The 17,903-nt window shown below is 38.7% G+C and overlaps 2 protein-coding genes across 2 annotated transcripts in view; one reads left to right on the top strand and one right to left on the bottom strand.

Moving 5' to 3' along the window:
* Window positions 1–881: 881 nt before the first annotated feature.
* Window positions 882–17,903, top strand: part of LOC309707366 (uncharacterized protein) — a gene marked incomplete at its 3' end in the record, with an annotated part of 455,076 nt that continues 438,054 nt past the window's right edge. The window contains exons 1-2 of the mRNA XM_082534679.1: window positions 882–1,007; window positions 1,106–2,550. The remainder of the gene's footprint in view (window positions 1,008–1,105; window positions 2,551–17,903) is intronic.
* Window positions 6,698–12,069, bottom strand: LOC309706567 (uncharacterized protein). Its single transcript, XM_082533221.1, has 10 exons — window positions 11,942–12,069; window positions 11,410–11,516; window positions 10,933–11,051; window positions 10,414–10,830; window positions 10,104–10,329; window positions 9,775–9,924; window positions 8,864–9,081; window positions 8,622–8,775; window positions 8,431–8,540; window positions 6,698–7,867 (listed from the first exon to the last, which is right to left on the bottom strand). Exons 2-10 carry the CDS (start codon window positions 11,447–11,449, stop codon window positions 7,556–7,558), a joined length of 1,746 nt encoding a protein of 581 aa, XP_082389347.1. The 5' UTR covers window positions 11,450–11,516; window positions 11,942–12,069; the 3' UTR covers window positions 6,698–7,555.

Below are 17,903 nucleotides of genomic sequence, written 5' to 3'. Positions count from 1 at the left end.
CCTATTATTAAAAGAAATATGTGTTTTTTACTATTAAATACTTGGTATTAATGGGCAGCTCGTCCAAATTATTTGATTCAATAAGCTACAGAGAAATTAACATATGCTGTTCAGGAAATATACAAAGATAAATATCTATGTATCTAAAGATGTAAGTGATTTATAAATAAGGTTTTTCTCTATTATTTCTCCATTGTTTGTCTGGTTGAAGCTCGGTGATGAATGAATGTGTTAGCAGAGTCAGTGCTCCAAGGAGACATAGCGCTTGTGCCCATTAGTTTTCATTGTGCCATCCTCCTGGCTAATAACACACAGCTCCTGCTCTCTGCTGTGAGGAGTTGGTCCACCAAGGCTGACACTCTGATTTATGAATTAATGAACCATTTGTTATTACGGACAATCTCCTCATTGTTTCTGACCCTCCTGGAGCTTTCTATATGTGTGTGTGTGTGTGTGTGTGTGTGTGTGTGTGTGTGTGTGTGTGTGTGTGTGTGTGTCTTTGTGTGTGTGTCCGGTGGAATAAAATAATTTTCACCCTCTGACTTACTTATTTGTGGTGTTTTGGTGCACTCCTCTTAGTGCTTGGTGTTGACATTGTTGGAGGAGGAGGAGCTAGTGACTTACTAACAAACATAATTAACTTACTGCTATAACGTGATGGAAAGTGACTTGTGTAGACCCAAATTTAAATATGTATATATACACACACACACACACACACACATACATATATATATATATATATATATATATATATATATATATATATATATATATATGTATATATATATATATATATATGTATGTGTGTGTGTGTGTGTGTGTGTGTGTATATATGTATGTATATATGTGTAGATATATATATATATATATATTAGGGGTGCAACGATATTCGTATCGATATTGAACCGTTCGATACAGTGCTTTCGGTTCGGTACGCATATGTATCGAACAATACAACATTTGTAATTTATTTTATCAATTTTCCTTCTGACGATGCTGTCTGTGTTGAGCGCTCAGTGAATCTGTGTTCGACTACTCCGCCTAGGCTGCACTGTCCAGCGCAGATCCACTGAGCGCTCAACACAGACAGCATAGTCAGAAGGAAGAGCGCAGGGCAAGCTAGCGAGACAGAAGTTAAGCTCTGCTTGCAACAAGCAAATTGAACCTCATTCAGATCTGGCGTTTGGAATTATTTTGGTTTTCATGTGACATATGACCCTGAAGGTAAGCGAGTCATGGACTAAAGTAAAACAGTAAGTTGGATGTGCCATGCAATGCTCAATTACATTGGTGTGAACTAGTGTGTTAGCGCAGTTAGCTCGTTAACGTGTTGGCCGTCTAGCCCCATGCACGGAGCGATCGGCGGTAGCTCGTTAACGGAGATTTGCCGTGTTGTGGCGTTAAGGTCATTTCAACGAGATTAACCTGAAAGCACTAGTGGGAACACAACGAATATGACTGCACGTTTACGCCGACATCATCCTAGTGCAAAGACAAAAACAACAAGCATGCTACTAACTTTAGCCGAGTCATTTAGACAGCTGTTAGCACATGATTCTCCTTATGCTGCTGAGAATATAGCCCAGAAGAAGCGGATAGTATAGCTTTTATTTTGGAAAGAGACATTTCTCTGTAATAAACTCTCTTTTCCAAAGATGAGTGATTCCTCAATCAGATACAGGGCTTGCAATATCGCTAGCCCGACGTCCCGGAGCTAGCGATTTTTTCAGTCGGGCTACCAAAATCTATCTCTTCCCTGCCCGTCGGGCTATTGTAGGAAAAATATATGTCAATGCTTTTGCATTCTTTCAGAAATGTAGCTGGGTAATTATGTCATTGGCATCGGTGAGCCACTGTCAATATGTGACATATTGAAGTCGCGTTTGAATTTGCGCTTGTTTTTTTGCTTTCACTTTGCAATCGTGCGAACTGTGTATAGAGAGCGACAGCACTGATCTGTGAGTGATGCTAATTTGTGCACCAATTCCTCTGACATCGTCTTATCAATCGTTAGCTTACTATGCAAACATGACAAGTGAAATCTCCCGCAGCTTAAACATGTGAGAGGTTGGTCGCGCAGAGAATCGCTGAGCTTATGTGAGTGCGTGTGTAAAAGCATTTCAGTTCTGCTGAGCCAAATAAGACAGGTCAGGGTGAAGAAGTGACAGCCAAAGAAAAGCTTACCACAAAACGGAGAAGTTATGACAAATCAGACTATAAGGCAAAAAGAAAGTGCAGCTTTATGGTTTCATGGACAAAAGAATTTCTGTGGCTGCAATATGATGAGCTAAATAACCAGGGCTGCACATAAGTGGTCCGCAGGTGCGCATTCGCTGTCAAAATAAAAAACACGCACAAGGGTTAGGGTTAAATTTAAAAACTGTACTTTTGAGTTAAAATATATATTTATAATTTTAATAAATGACAAATTAAAAATGCATGAACATTTTTTTGTATCGAAAAAATATCGAACCGTGACACCAAAGTATCGAACCGAACCGAACCGTGAATTTTGTGTATCGTTGCACCCCTAATATATATATATGTGTGTGTGTGTGTGTGTGTGTATATGTATGTATATACTGTATGTATATATGTGTAGATATATAGCTAAGTTGAGCTCTTGGAATACTTTAATCCTTCACAATTTTGTCATTTTATTTCAACACTATTCAATAACCTTTACCACAGTACTACTTGATCACTTAAATACTACATGTTGACTTCATATTACATAATGTTCAACAAAGTCTAGAGTCTGGTTAACATGAAAGTTGAATGGGTCTACAACAACTAACATCCTCCTATCTTTATCCTGGTTGCAGGGGGCTAGGTTACGAGGCATGGTACACACTGGACAGCTCACCAGTTAATCACATAGAGACAAACAACCATTTGCATTAACATTTATGGTGAATTTAGAATCACCAATCAACCTAAGCTAACTCTAGTAACTGCATGACTTTTAACTGTGGGAGGACACCAGAATACCCAGAGAGAAATCATTGTGGATTTGAACCCAGGACCGTCCTACTGTGAGGCAACAGCACTAACCACTATGTCACCAATCCAGGGATGACAAAAGTACGAAAGCTATGATTTCAAGTCTTGATGCAGAATTTTCTGTACGTTTTTGTCCTTGACAGGTTAAACCACAATAAAAAGCAATAGCATACACGTTGTGTGTGTGTAGTTGTCTGCCTCTTATAACTCTAGTGATTTTCTCCAAAAGTTGATTCTGTTCATCCGGACGTAGCGTTTTGTGGGAGAAACGTTTCGTCACTCATCCCACAAAATTCTACGCCCAGATGAACAGAATCAACTTTTGGAGATTTACTTTCCTGGATGACTGAGAATGCATCAAGACGTTCTAGTGATTTTCCTGCAGTTTGAAATCGGCGGCGGCCTAGAGGGAAGCGAGCCGGCGTCAGGAACAGGCTGAGAGCTCGTGCACACCGCACACCTCTGCCTAGCATCCTGCTCGCCAACGTCCAGTCACTGGAGAACAAGCTTGACGACCTCAGGGCCAGGATAAAGTTCCAGAGAGACATTCGGGACTGCGGGGGACTTTAATAGCGCCAACCTCAAACGCGCAGCGCCGAACTTTTATCAACACATCACCTGCCCCACCAGGGGTGAAAGGACACTGGACCACTGCTACACTACGGTCAAGGACGGCTACAAGGCACAATCCCGCCCCCCGTTTGGCAAATCTGATCACGCCGCCATCTTCCTCATGCCAAAATACAAACAAAGGCTGAAACAGGAAGTTCCGGTTCAGAGGAAGGTCGCGCGCTGGACGGATCAATCGGTGGCCGCGTTACAGGACGCACTCGATGACGCAGACTGGGGCATGTTCAGAAACAGCTCCGACGATGACGTCAACGTGTTTACGGAAGCGGTTGTGGGATTCATCGGGAAACTAGCGGATGATACCGTGGAGACAAAGACTATCACAACGTTTCCCAACCAGAAGCCGTGGGTGGATAAAACCATCCGCGACGCTCTGAGATCCCGCACCGCTGCCTACAACACGGGACTCATGACGGGGGACATGGACCCGTACAAAGCCGCGTCATATAACGTGCGGAGGGCGGTGAAAGAGGCGAAGCAGCGCTACGGGAGGAAACTAGAGTCACAACTCCAACAGAGTGACTCTAGGAGCCTGTGGCGGGGACTAAGGACAATAACGGACTATAAAGCACCAACAACCGGTATGACGAACGCGGCCGTGACTCTGGCAGACGAGCTGAACACTTTCTATGCTCGCTTCGAGGCTGCAGCTAAGGTCTCCAACAATGCTAGTGTTAGCGGCGCTAACGGCTGCAGACAGGAAGATACTGCCAGCACCGGAAACGTGCTCGTCATCTCCGAGCATGAAGTAAGGAGAGCCTTCAAGAGAGTGAACACCAGGAAAGCAGCAGGACCAGACGGCATCCCAGGTCGTATCCTAAGAGACTGCGCATACCAGCTAGCTCCTGTGTTCACTGAGATCTTCAACATCTCTTTATCTCAGTCGGTGATCCCCACATGCTTCAAAGAGTCCATCATTGTTCCTGTCCCGAAGAAACCCCACCCTGCTTCTCTCAATGACTATCGCCCTGTAGCCCTCACCTCAGTAGTGATGAAGTGCTTTGAACGCCTGGTCAGAGACTTCATCATTTCTTCACTACCAGACACACTGGACCCACTACAGTTCGCTTACCGTCCAAATCGTTCCACAGACGATGCCATCTCTCATCTCCTCCACACATCACTCACTCACTTGGACACTAGAAGGGGGAATTATGTTAAAATGCTCTTCATAGACTACAGCTCTGCATTTAACACCATAATTCCCTCCACACTCACCACCAAGCTGGAGCATCTGGGACTCAGCTCATCTATGTGTCAGTGGATCTCCAACTTCCTAACTGGCAGACCACAGGCAGTAAGGATGGGCGGACATGTCTCAGCCTCCACCACTCTCAGCACTGGAGCCCCCCAGGGGTGTGTTCTGAGCCCCCTGCTGTACTCTTTGTACACATATGACTGCGTGGCCACTACCAGCTCCACCACCATCATCAAGTTTGCTGACGACACCGTCGTGGTGGGCCTGATCTCTGATAACAACGAGACGGCCTACCTGAAGGAGATTAGGAATCTGGAGAACTGGTGCCAGAGGAACAACCTCCTTCTAAACGTCAGTAAGACAAAGGAGCTGATAGTGGACTTCAGCACTAAGCAGGAGAGGAACTACCAGACCCCCGTCATCAACGAGTGCCCAGTGGAGAGAGTGGACAGCTTCAAATACCTCGGAGTTCACATCACGCAGGACCTGTCATGGTCCTGTCACATCAACACCGTGGTGAAAAAGGCCCGACAGCGTCTCTACCACCTCAGACGCTTGAGAGACTTCCAACTGCCCTCCAAGGTGCTCAGGAACTTTTACTCGTGCACCATAGAGAGCATCCTGGCGGGAAACATCTTAACCTGGTTCGGGAACAGCACCATGCAGGACAGACGAGCTCTACAGAGGGTTGTGCGGTCAGCTGAGCGCACCATCCGCTCCGAGCTCCCTGACCTGCACTCAATCTACAGCAGGCGGTGCTGGACCAAGGCCAGGAAGATCGTGAAGGACCTCAGCCATCCCAACAACAGACTGTTCTCTCTGCTGAGGTCAGGAAAGCGATTCCGCTCCCTGAAGACCAACACAGAGAGACTGAGGAGGAGCTTCTTCCCGCAGGCGATACGGTCTCTCAATCACACCACCACACAGTACTGACCCACACATATGGTTCTTACACACACACTGGACTTTCTGGACTTTGGTTTTGCACAACACTGGTCACTATATTCTTCATTTCCGGTTAATACTTGTACAGCTGCTGTTATTGTGTATATATTTATTTATATTTAGATTTCTTCATACATTCTTATATAGTTCTATATTGTGTATTGTGTATTTTGTTGTACAGTTATTTTATTTTCAACTTTAATTTATATATTTATCTTTATCTTATTCTTCCCAGTTAAATTTACCCTTCATTCTAATTTGTGTTGTACAGTTATTTCATTTTTAACCTTAATTTATATTTTATTCCTTCCTAGTTAAATTTACCCTTTTTAATTTTTCATATTTATTTCCTATCTTATTCATAGCCTTTTCCTTTTTTGTTCTCTTTAGGTCACGAGCAGTTGTCCAAGCATTTCACTACATATCGTACTGTGTATGACTGTGTACGTGACAAATAAAATTTGAATTTGAATTTGAAATCTCATGTGATCTTGTTAATTTCATGAGTCCAGCAACTAACCACTCTTACTAGATTGTAGCAGGTCATCTCAACAAGAACAAATTAAGTTGTTGAATTTTGTACAGATCCTACATGATTTAATTACGTTCAAGATAGAAACATGAAAATTTTGTGTTCAAATTACAAGGTAGACTTTTTTAATGTAACAACCACCCAATTTACTTCTTTCGGTTTACCAAAAAAAGCAGAGGTGGCTGTTCGACTTGACTGAGATGGATGCCTTCCTCAAACCACGATCCAAAGCGTGCAAGACGGAAATCCCGTGCAGTGTCGCAAGATTTAACATTGCTATATTATTGACTTACTTCACTCGAACATTATATGAACAATTTAATCTACCCACTCTGCAAATTATGCAGTTTCTACACTATATACACTGCAAAAATGGCTAGTCTATATTTAGGAAAAAAATACTACATTTGATACAAAAAGCACTGAAAACAAGTGAAATTATCTGTCCATGCAGCAAGTTTATTTTACTTAATAAGAAATCTTGAAATAAGATTTTTTAATCCAGAAATAAAAGAACACATTTGAGAATTGAAGAGGGTTAAAATAAGCTTTAAAGAGCTCAATTTAAGATAAAATTACTTGATATCAAGTCCCAAATATTAGTTAAATATGCTAAATTACAGTCTTTTTTTATGTTTTGAATTCTTACTTGCAGCAAATGAATGCACTGCAACGAGAAAAATAGTTCTAATACTATGAAAAACTACTCAATATTAGTGAAATATGATTAATTTGTTTCTTGATTCAGGTTGGCTTATCTTAAAATAGAGCCGAATCAATATTAAATCCAGGCAAAAAAAACCTTAAAACAGACCTTTTTCCTACTCCTTGGCTTCTACTGAAATCACAACCAGGACAAGAGTGATATGCCAACATTTATTTCTCTCATGAGAACAAAATCCTTTTTTTAAAACAAAATAGGGCTGCTGCACAATCCCTAAAAGTCTAAATCAACCCTTTAAAAGGCCTAAACACAGAAAAAAAATTACAGTTTTGGCCTTAAACTTTTGTGACAGTCACATAGTCTCACAATGTTATAAATAATGGCATTACTGACTTAAAACTTTACATGCCTCAGGTAAAGTGTCACTAAGAAAAAAAAACAACAACTTTCATTTGTAAAGCATCTTAAGTAAAGCCGTTTCTCAGGACATTGCTAGGCAAATTAGGAACAAAGTTGTACAAACGTACTACAAAACTAAACAAACTGCAAATGACCTGATAAAATCCTGCTTGGTATTCACCTATTTTTCAAAGAACGACTTCCACTCAGCTATTGCTTTCTTATATGCACTAGTGGCATCTTGATCATGGATGGCATCAGTGATTACCTCAGTTTGTATGACAGAGAGGACCGTTGCAACACATTTTGGGTATGTTAAGTGCAAGGTGTAGTAATATGCCATCAACACCAACATTCCTTCCCAGAAATCCTCCAAGGAGAGAGTGGTCACTGGTATGTTTCCTACAGCAACAATGCTGGTTGTTCCATCAAAAAGCAGCACTGGGGAGGAGAGAGGCCGCTTCTCCAGGTATAGCATTGCATCTTCACCTGGCTAGAAGAAGCACAAAAAAAGGACAAATTCTTCAAGATTTTAAATGAAAGGGTTGCTGTGCATCCAAACAGCTTAAGACACAAATAGCAATATCAAGAGTTTAGAATGCTCCAACTGATTTACTGTTGGAATAGAAGAAATAAATATAAAATATCTGACTTACATAAATATGAAATTTTGGAAATGTATTAATTCTGAGCATGAATTTTCTCTAATTTGCAGCATTTTTATCATGTCTATTTGTGCTTTTTTTCTCATTTGTTTTTTAAAACAATTTCTTTTAACTTTGTTACATATTCTAGTTTTTGAAGGCCTTTTTAAATATATCATTTTACTGCTTCTACTTGTATCCTAACTGCAATGTGCTTTTGCTCTGTGCTGCCTCTCTGGAGTAGGTTTTGAATAACAATTAAGAAATCCTGAATAAGGAGTAATTTAATCCCTGCTGAATTGAACTTCGACCTACTCTTATTAAGCAGGAAAAGCAAAATAATAATATTAATAATAACAATACAAGTAAATGGAGTACAAGTTACAGTGGCTGGTATTGCAGCTGTTCTCACCTTGAGGATATGAAGGAGAGCCTCACTGGCACTTCCCAGCCGCTTTGGTGGTGTAGTTTTTGAAGGAAAAAGAGATGGAAGTGCATTGAAGAGAGTGACAGTAAAATCCACTGTGAACAGAGAAAAGTATCTCAACAAAGCAATCCGAACATATCTGATGTGTGGATTTAATGTATGAAAAGGCCACTTACCTCCACGTACATCCAAGGGGAGAGGAGGTTTCAGGACCTTCTTCCAAATGCCATAGAACTGCACTTTCGAACAAAACTCTGCCCATCGACCCTTCATTTGATCTATGTATTTGCAGTTGGAGCCACCAATGATGCGACGCAGTTCATCCATCGCCTATGACAAAGTTGTGCTCAGTTAGTCAAGAACTAACTAAACCTATCCAGAGAAAGCAAGGAATTTAACTGAAGGTAGTTGAACTTACATTTTGTATGTCTTTGAAGCACGGGTATGCTTCAAATATTTTTCTGGGCCTGTCTTCTTCCCTTGTAACATCTGCGTCAATAAAAGCTCGTCTGGCCTCAAACTCCAGGTCCAAAATTTGAGCAACGTCACTTTGGTTGGGTTTTGCATTGGGTTTCCTGTACATGTTGCTCAAGGTTTTGTAATGTCTTGCCTGCATCTTCAGGCTGTCATGGTCTGCTAGGGAAAGCAAAGAGCAATTGTAAGACATGGTGTAACTAGACTTCACAAAATTCAGATTTTTCTAATCAGTCATTTCTAGTTGCATGGTTGTTTTTAAGTATAATATTTCTGAGAATTAATGTTTAGGTTAAATATGTTTGAGTAATGAACTGACCCTATATGTCCTGATCATTTCCCTTTGTGTCCTTTTCTTATAATGATCATGGATTTATGTTAATTGTTAGTTTGAACAGAATCAAATATTAAAACGACAGTTTAAGATGCCCGTGAATAAAACTGTGGTGAAAATAAGGTAAAGGTTGTTTACTGTGTATATCGTTCACATCAGTGTGAACAGTGATTATGAGCTGATGGATAAAAATATTTTAGGTAATTTGATCTATGACAGAAACACTGTGATAAGGCATGATAGATGTGACCAGCATGAGGATTTACATGTGTAAATAATCAGCACTGAGTAACACCCATTACAACACAAAGTGTTAAAATACTTACTATGGCTAACTGGCAAACTGGAATGAGGTATCTATCATATGTTGATTTTACACACCAACTCGAGTTAATGCCAAACCACTATGATTTTTGGAATAAACACTTAGAACGGGGTTCATTGCTGCAACCATATTTTGGAAAGAGCTGTAAGAGGAACCACAGTCAGACAGAGGTAGATAAGGGTGATGGTGGACTTACCAACAACATCATCTGGAGGTGCAGTTGAAGGACCTATATCAGCCCTGGGTGCAGAGCATGAGGCTGACTTGGATAATAGTGGTAAAGCCAGGGTAGTATTGTTTGACGTAGTTGGTACAGTGGAGGGTAGCGGCAATTGGGATTCTTTCTCTGAGGAAAAAACAGAAGATGAACAGAATGTAATAACAGGGAATAGCTAGAAAGTTAAGGAAAATACTCAACACTGTATAAATCTTGTGATGCACTCTGAACAGAAAACTGAGGGCAGGTGGTCTCTTTGAAGTTTTAGATGTCCAAAAGTCATTAGTACAGCAGACCAAAGTACACACCTGCATTTGAGTTATCCTCACTGAGGTCATCATTGCTCTCAAGAAGTATGGTATAGTCACTTGAACCACTTGCTTCACCACTTAGGTCACCTTCAGTCCCGTTGTCTGTGTCATCTGAGCTGAAAAGAGTCTTCCTGGGCCTGCCTCGTTGTGGCATGGAGCCCTGCCTCTTCCTTGGAGACTTCATATTTTGGAGTCGTTTGTACAGTTTGGTGTAGATGGTCAGCTGTGGTAAAATAATATATATTTGTACATTCTTTTTTTTATCTCGCTCAATTTTAGATATTGTAGTGAGTAAAGAATGACTTACGTATGGCATGTGTGTGTCAGCATCACGTAACATGGGGTAATAGTCGACAATCTTCTGCGACATTGCTCTCATTTCGAGTTTGGAGGGGTATGTTACTTCTTTCCCCATGGGACTAGCACGGAGGATTGCAACCATGCTGGTGACGGTGTTCCTTACAAGTCTGCAACATAGCTCCTTCGACATCCTACAGTCCTTTTCCTTTCCACTGTGGAGCAATGCAAAGTACTGACTGCGCACCATGTCCAACTCTGAATCTGTATACACCACATACTCTGGTGGGTCTGGCATTTTCATTTTTTTGTCAGCAGTGTAGGAAATGGGAGTGGAAGTTTGAGGCTGACATTGTGACACATCAAAGCCTAAGGGGTTACTCTCGCTTCGATGGAAAGTGTTGGCATCTTGGTCAGTACTCTTAAACTATAACAGTTGTGGGATATAAACAAAAATACACAATTAGGCAAATTAATGCTAGACAATATGGACAGTAATCATCTTCTTAGTGGTATAATGTGTATTTACCTTTTGGCTGATAAAATCCCAAATCTTCTTTCTACGGAAGAAATTTTCATGGCCCGGAAAAAGATCCTTTAGGTCATCCCGGGTAAAGCTCCTCAAAGTTTCCTCATCAATATTCGCAGCTGTAAAAGAGAAAAACAACTTCAAAAGTGATATTTATTTCTCTTTTCCTGGGCGTGGCTTATTACATATTGAGGTCATTTTTTTTGTCAATAAATGTATTTTAGCAATAAGTAATATTAACAGGATAAAATGTCAAACTTAAAACAGTTTATCAAATATTTGGGAATGCAATAAAACTATTTTTGGCTGTCTTCAAGAATGATGTTCCAAGTCTATTTTGGCAAAGACAGCTCAAGGCTATAATGTGGATAAAGTTCAGAGTAGAGTGCAATCCTAGCTCCAAGTTTCAGAAATGATGCTAACAGATGCTAAGGCTGCTTAGCTAACGTACCAAAATAACTGAAAAATAAGACTTACCCTGCAACACAGACAGTATGGCATCGTCAAAGTTGTCCATGCCGTGACAGCAGTTCTCTAGTTCGGTTCCAAAGCCTCCACTCACAGTACCTGGAAATATCCTACGGCTTAAATAAGAACATTTAGCTAAAGTTAACACATTAGCTAGATTGCTAACTAGCAGCCCTCACAAAACACGACTTTATCTTAATAACACCGTTGTACCATAGTATTTTTCAAATCAACTTAATGTTACCAACCTTAAATTACTGTTCACTTTGTTTAGATAAATAATTTTGATCTTCCTAACGGTCCTGATGGTTAACAAAGCAGGGGAAAAGAGTTTGTCCCGCGTGAAAGTAACGTCACGACAGGAACTGAGAATGCGCATGCAGAAAATTATTTATATTTAATTTTTTTTAAGTAAAAAAAAAGAAAATAAAAATATAAATTCAGTCTTAAACACTTATTGCCTAAAAATAAATATAACTGATGTAATTTAAACCTGAAAAATTGGATAATTAAGGATGCATATATTTTTAAAATTGCCTACCTTTCCCATGGTCCCACACTCTCATCTGTGGCCTTCAGTGGAGAGCGGTAAAGTAAAGCTGCATTGCTACAGCGCGAAAACAGTTCACCATGGCGCTCTGGAGATGTATGATCTGTTTTATCTTTGTTTCTTTAACTCTGAAGGTGCTCCTTAGCCACATAAATGCAGCTCATGGTCGAAGGCAGGATTTTTGGGTTTACTGTGGAATAGATGGCTGTGAACAAGATTTCAGAGTTTTTAACTCATTCTTTCGCCACATTAAACGGACGCACCCTCTGTATTTGACGAATGGAAGCCCACCAAGAGGATGGAGGATCCCCCCAACATCCCACTCTTTAGGATCGGAAAATTTTGGTGTTTCAGTCTTTGCCAACTGTAGTACTGCAACAACAACCAGCACCGTGGAAATATCAACTGGTGGATCTTTGGCTGAAGTGCAGGAGCCTCAGGTTGTTGACAGCCCGATCACGGTAAGTGTTAAACTAAATAAAATGTAGTGTGGCTTCTGATGACAAATTTAGCTATGTCTAACTCCTCGTATTTGGTCCTATATTACTTTTAATCATTTTCTCCATTTTTAATCAAGAGAAATTTAACGAGATCTCGCGATATTATACCGCTAGATATTGTTCTTCAAACTGTTACAAGCGATTTCCACCATGGTTGGATTTTAAATCACAATTTCATCCTGCAGGATGAAATGAAAAACAAATAAACAGAATAGCAGTTCAGTGTAGATAGTACAGGCTATGCTGCAGCCGGAGAAGGCACACACTCTGCGGCTGGCATGTCTCCTGGTGAAGTTTGCATCAAAGACACTCTCAGCGCGTTTAAATCGTTCAATGTGACAGCAATTTGGGTATCTCGTAGGAATTACATTTTCAGGTAAGACACAGAGTATTTGGAAGCACTGTAAAAAAATCTGTTGGCTAGAAATACTGCCAAAACATGGATAAGAATGATTTTTTTTGAAAATTAAATAAATTAATAAATGCATACAATAAAATATATCCATATATTAATACTAACATAAATTCTAAGTGCAAATCTAAATTACGTGATTTAAAAATACATAAATAATTTAATAAATACAACAAACATGTAAAGAAACTAATATCTAAGTGCGAACAAAAATTCATTATTTAAAAAGATAAAATCTCATTCTCATGAATCCAATCCCTAGCCTCATCAAAACAATGGACAACCCCTTTTTTATTGTTTCTTTGTCTTTGATTTCTTTTCCATTTTTTTTCTTTATTCCAAAGAATGAATATTATATTATCTTATATTATATTGAATATTCACAACTGTAACACTAATCACTGTCATGCACTTTGTTTTTTAATGGACCAATCATTAGGTGTAACTGATTATACCTGTTATGTAAGAATTTCTATAATTGGCCAGGAGTTTGGACTAACTTTGTTTTTCTGCTCTAAAGGAAGAAGCTGTTGCTAAAACATCCTTTACCAGACACGATATTACCAGATCTGCTGCAGCTTTTGCTATCAGTGTTCAAGAACAGTGCCACTTATCACAGGTATGTTATAGTCTTAATGGATCAATACATTACATAAGGCAATCAATGTCTTACTTGTTCATAATGGAATTCAGAATTTTTTTTTTAATATAAATGCAGAATAAGTTACTTTTGTTTCAAATGTTTTCACAGAGAACGGTCAAACATATCATCTCAGGAGTGCAACAGTATCAGGCTGTTCTTTTGGATACGCTCAAGGAAAGAATGAAGACAGTGTTTGAAGATAATGCCGAGGGAACCACTCAGCTTCAAGATGAGGCTTTGGCTACATTTGATAAATTCATGGATCCTTTCTCCACCATTGCATATGGACAGTGTAGAGCCATAGGGGAAATGTTCTGTCCAGTCAACGCCGAGGAAGTAGTAGTATCCCAGAAGATATGTTGGGTAAAGCAAGGTCTTTCAAGGGTCATGTCCATAAGGAACAAAAGTTTTTACTATGTACCATTAATTGAAAGTCTAAAGCAGTTAATGACTAATGAGAGAATCTTTACCATGTTGAACACTGCACCACAAAGAAGCAGAGAGGGATTCTTCTATGATTTTAGAGACGGGTCCCTCTTTACATCTCACCCCTTGTTTTCTCAGAGGCCAAATGCATTGCAATTAATACTGTACACAGATGAAATTGAAATATGTAACCCCTTAGGGTCCCATGCTTCTGCAAACAAATTGGTCATGTTTTATTATACTTTAGGAAATATTGATCCAAAATTTAGGTCAAAGTTAGCTGCAATACGACTTCTTGCTATTGCTAAAGCAAGTGACATTTCTCAGTGGGGTATTGATGTTGTACTGAAAAGAATACTTCAAGATCTATCACTGCTTTACAATGGTGTAAGGATTGAAATGTCAAATGGTGAAATTGAATTGTTTGGTGCTGTTATAGCCATTTGCGGAGACACGCTAGCCCAGCATGAGATTGCTGGCTTTAAAGAAGGGATTGGTTTTGCTTATAGCAAATGTAGACACTGTGAATGCAACTTTGATGATATGCAAAGTGTTTTTGAGGAGAAGAAGTTTGTTCAAAGAACTCTGGAGAAACATATCAGGCAGTGTTTTGAAATAGATAAAGCAAGCACAGATTTATTGAAAGCGTCCCTCAAAACTACTTATGGAATTAATAGAAGAAGCAGACTAGTTGATGTTCCTGCATTTGACCTGATCAAACAAACTCCACAGGATATAATGCATGTTATTTTTGAAGGTGTTGCATCAATGGAAGTTAAATTTGTATTAAAACACCTAATTCTCTCAGGACAATTGGAATTAGACAAGTTTAATTCAGACATTCAAAATTTTCCTTACTCACCTCTTGAAATACGGGATAAACCATGTCCTATTACCTTTGGCACTTTAGCGGCTAACGACAACAAATTGAAACAGTCTTGTGGACAGATGCTAATTCTTTTAAAAATATTACTTTTTCTTTTGTATGGTGTGGAGAGTGAGTATGTTGTATTTATTAGAAAGTTAATTATGATAGTTCAAATAGTTCTTGCTCCCATTATTTCTTTACAAACTGTATTGCAACTGAGAAATATGATTGAAGAACACCTGTATCAGTTCAAGCAACTTTTTCCCGAAGCCAATATAATACCTAAGCAACATTATATGTTGCATCTTCCCAGTCAAATCTTATCCCTTGGACCTTTAATAAGGAGTATGTGCATGCGCTTTGAGGCAAAGCACTCCTATTTTAAACAGTGGGCTTCTAAGTTAAATTTTAAAAATGTTTGTAAATCCCTAGCAAACCACAATCAATTTCTTGAGTGTTGTCAAAATGAAATAGGCACTGAACATCCTATTTTTGCGAAAGAAAAGGAATCCGGGCCAGTATCAGCTGTTAAAAATAATGAATATGTTAGGAAAAAAATTAAAGAATTTTTTGGAATAGATGTCATGCAGTCTGTTGTCTCAGTGAAATGGTATGTTCTAAATGGCAATAAATACATTGCTGGGAAGTCCATGATTATTGCAGATGTGGATGGCACTTTCCCTGTGTTTGGACTGATAAAGGATATCTTTTTGATTGACTCATCTTTTATTGCTTTTGAGTACCAACGCTATGAAACTTTGAATTTAAATGAAGACTTATTGGCATATGAAGTAACTGTGCCCATTGTTGCTCAAGCTACAGAATTAGCCCATGAGCTCATTGATTACACTTCATACTTTTCTATTAGTTTTAAGGACAGTGTGTTTGTTCCAATCAAATACAGTCTTTCTGATATTATTTCCCATAGAAATCACCCTTAAGATTAGGGTTGCACCAAGTATTGGCTTAGTGTAGTTTGTGATGATATAAGTTGACAGTCATTAAATGTTCCCTAAACCAATGTCAATGTTGTACCACATAATGCTGGCATGCTGGGACAAACAGCTGTCTTTGAAATGTGATTTGTATCATAAATTGTGGTTAATTTTTTTCCCTTATATGTACAACTTTGAAGTCAGACATGATTTTGAATAAATAATATTTTCAACAGATGCCTTGTGTGAATTTCCTAAATCAAGCAAATTGAGTTTGTCACTCTATCTTGAAACAAGTGATATTTTGAGAGACATCTGGTGAGAGACCTAATGTAGGCTATTTTAAGAGTTATTCTTCCCATTTCTGGATTTCTGTACTAATATAGACACAATTATATGGTTATTCTCGATTTAAGTTTATTATCTAAAATCCAGACTTAGAAACAAGTAAATCTTTTTTAAAACAAGGCAAATAATCTGGCCTGTCTAAAAATAAGATTTTAAATCATGGCAAGCACCAGATAATTTGCAGTGTAGTTACACTTAACTTTAAACCAAGAGGCGATTGTGTTAAATACACACAAGATGCTTACATAAATCCAAGAGCTGGCCAATCCCTTTTTTTCATTGTATGTGTGTGTATATATATATATATATATATGTATATATATATATATATATATATATATATATATAAGTAACTCCTCAACATTTGTAGAAGTGAAAACTAATGATTTGTTTTCATTCCCAGAAGGAGTAAAGGATGGGCGAAGAAAGAAACCATTAAACCTTGCTGTAGATCCAGATCACTTTCTCTCTCACAGTAGTCCACTGGATACACATGTGTGTGTGTCCAGTCTTCTACCACTTAAAAAAACTTACATGTTAATAATGAAAACCTTTCTTGGCCTTAAGACAACAATTCTGATGGCTAAAGATCCAAACGGGACACAATAAATAAATAAATAAATAAATAATAATGAAAACCTCTAACCTTAAACAGAAAGAAAGGTTCCTTTATTTGTTTTTATGCTAATATTTTATCACATCAGTACATGCAGAAATACTTACAAAAGGTGATTTCAAGGTATTGTTCATAGAGCAATTTTTCGTTTTTCTCTCAAATGTAAATAATATCCCTCTGGCGAAAGGCCTTTAATATAAGCTGCCTGACATAGCCTTTCTCTGACACATGCACCATTTTCCTTTCCCATCTTCTCAGCTTTACTTTGATTTCCTTTTATTCGTCCTTAGTAGCATATAGGAGATGAGAGCAGCCTTCCCTCATGCTAGATAGCTATCGTTTCTGCCTGTTCTAATTCACGCTGCTCCAAATAGCCGGCAGTGGGTCGCAGCCCAGATTGCTGTAATTCCCTTCTCCATAATGAGTTAGTGTCATGGAAAGCAACTGGACACGTAGAGTTTCACCAAAGAAACTAGAATGTATTCTAGTGCAGGAAACTGTACAAGAAAACCTGAAACCAACAAGAAAAAAAGGAAAGCATTCACAACAAACATGACTACATCTGGGCTATATTTACATATACATCTTACTTACTTACTATATTTTACTTAGACAGATGTTACTTTTATGCATCTTGCCTGGAGAGGTACCTGGAAAGTAGCTGGATTATAGTCAGGTTCAAGATCTGATCGCAGGATCCATCCCAGTATCTGTGGCAGAAGTAATAATTATATCTTTATACATGTTGTGAAGTTTAACATTTGCATGCGCAGAAAATACGATTGACTGTAAATCAGCAAATAATGTTGGTACAACAACAGGTAGCACAAACATTTAAAAAATGCACAGGTGGATTTATTTTTTCTTTTATATTTGGAGCCTGTGAAACAGCTCTCCCCTGTGTGGAAGAAGCACACAATCTGTGTTAGTTAAATCACTGTGTCATGTCAAGGACTTAAATAAGTAATAAAGATAAGAACTCTGTGTTAGCACTGTGCAATGTAAGAAGTACTCCGGAGAGGTCTCAGTGTCCTCTGCTAAAAAGTTGGTCTGAGAAGAAGATGCAAAGTCAATATAGAGGGTTTTTTTAATCGTGCTTTCCAGGTTAATATGTGACTGGACTGCATTTTAATTTCCTATCCCACATATTAATACAATGTCTCACATTTTCATTCAGTGTTTTTCTTGTTTCATTCTGCATGACA

The sequence above is a fragment of the Aulonocara stuartgranti genome, assembly GCF_965226115.1.
Source record: "Aulonocara stuartgranti genome assembly, chromosome: 5".
Lineage (NCBI taxonomy): Eukaryota > Metazoa > Chordata > Actinopteri > Cichliformes > Cichlidae > Aulonocara > Aulonocara stuartgranti.
This window is presented reverse-complemented; position numbering and strand designations above follow the sequence as displayed.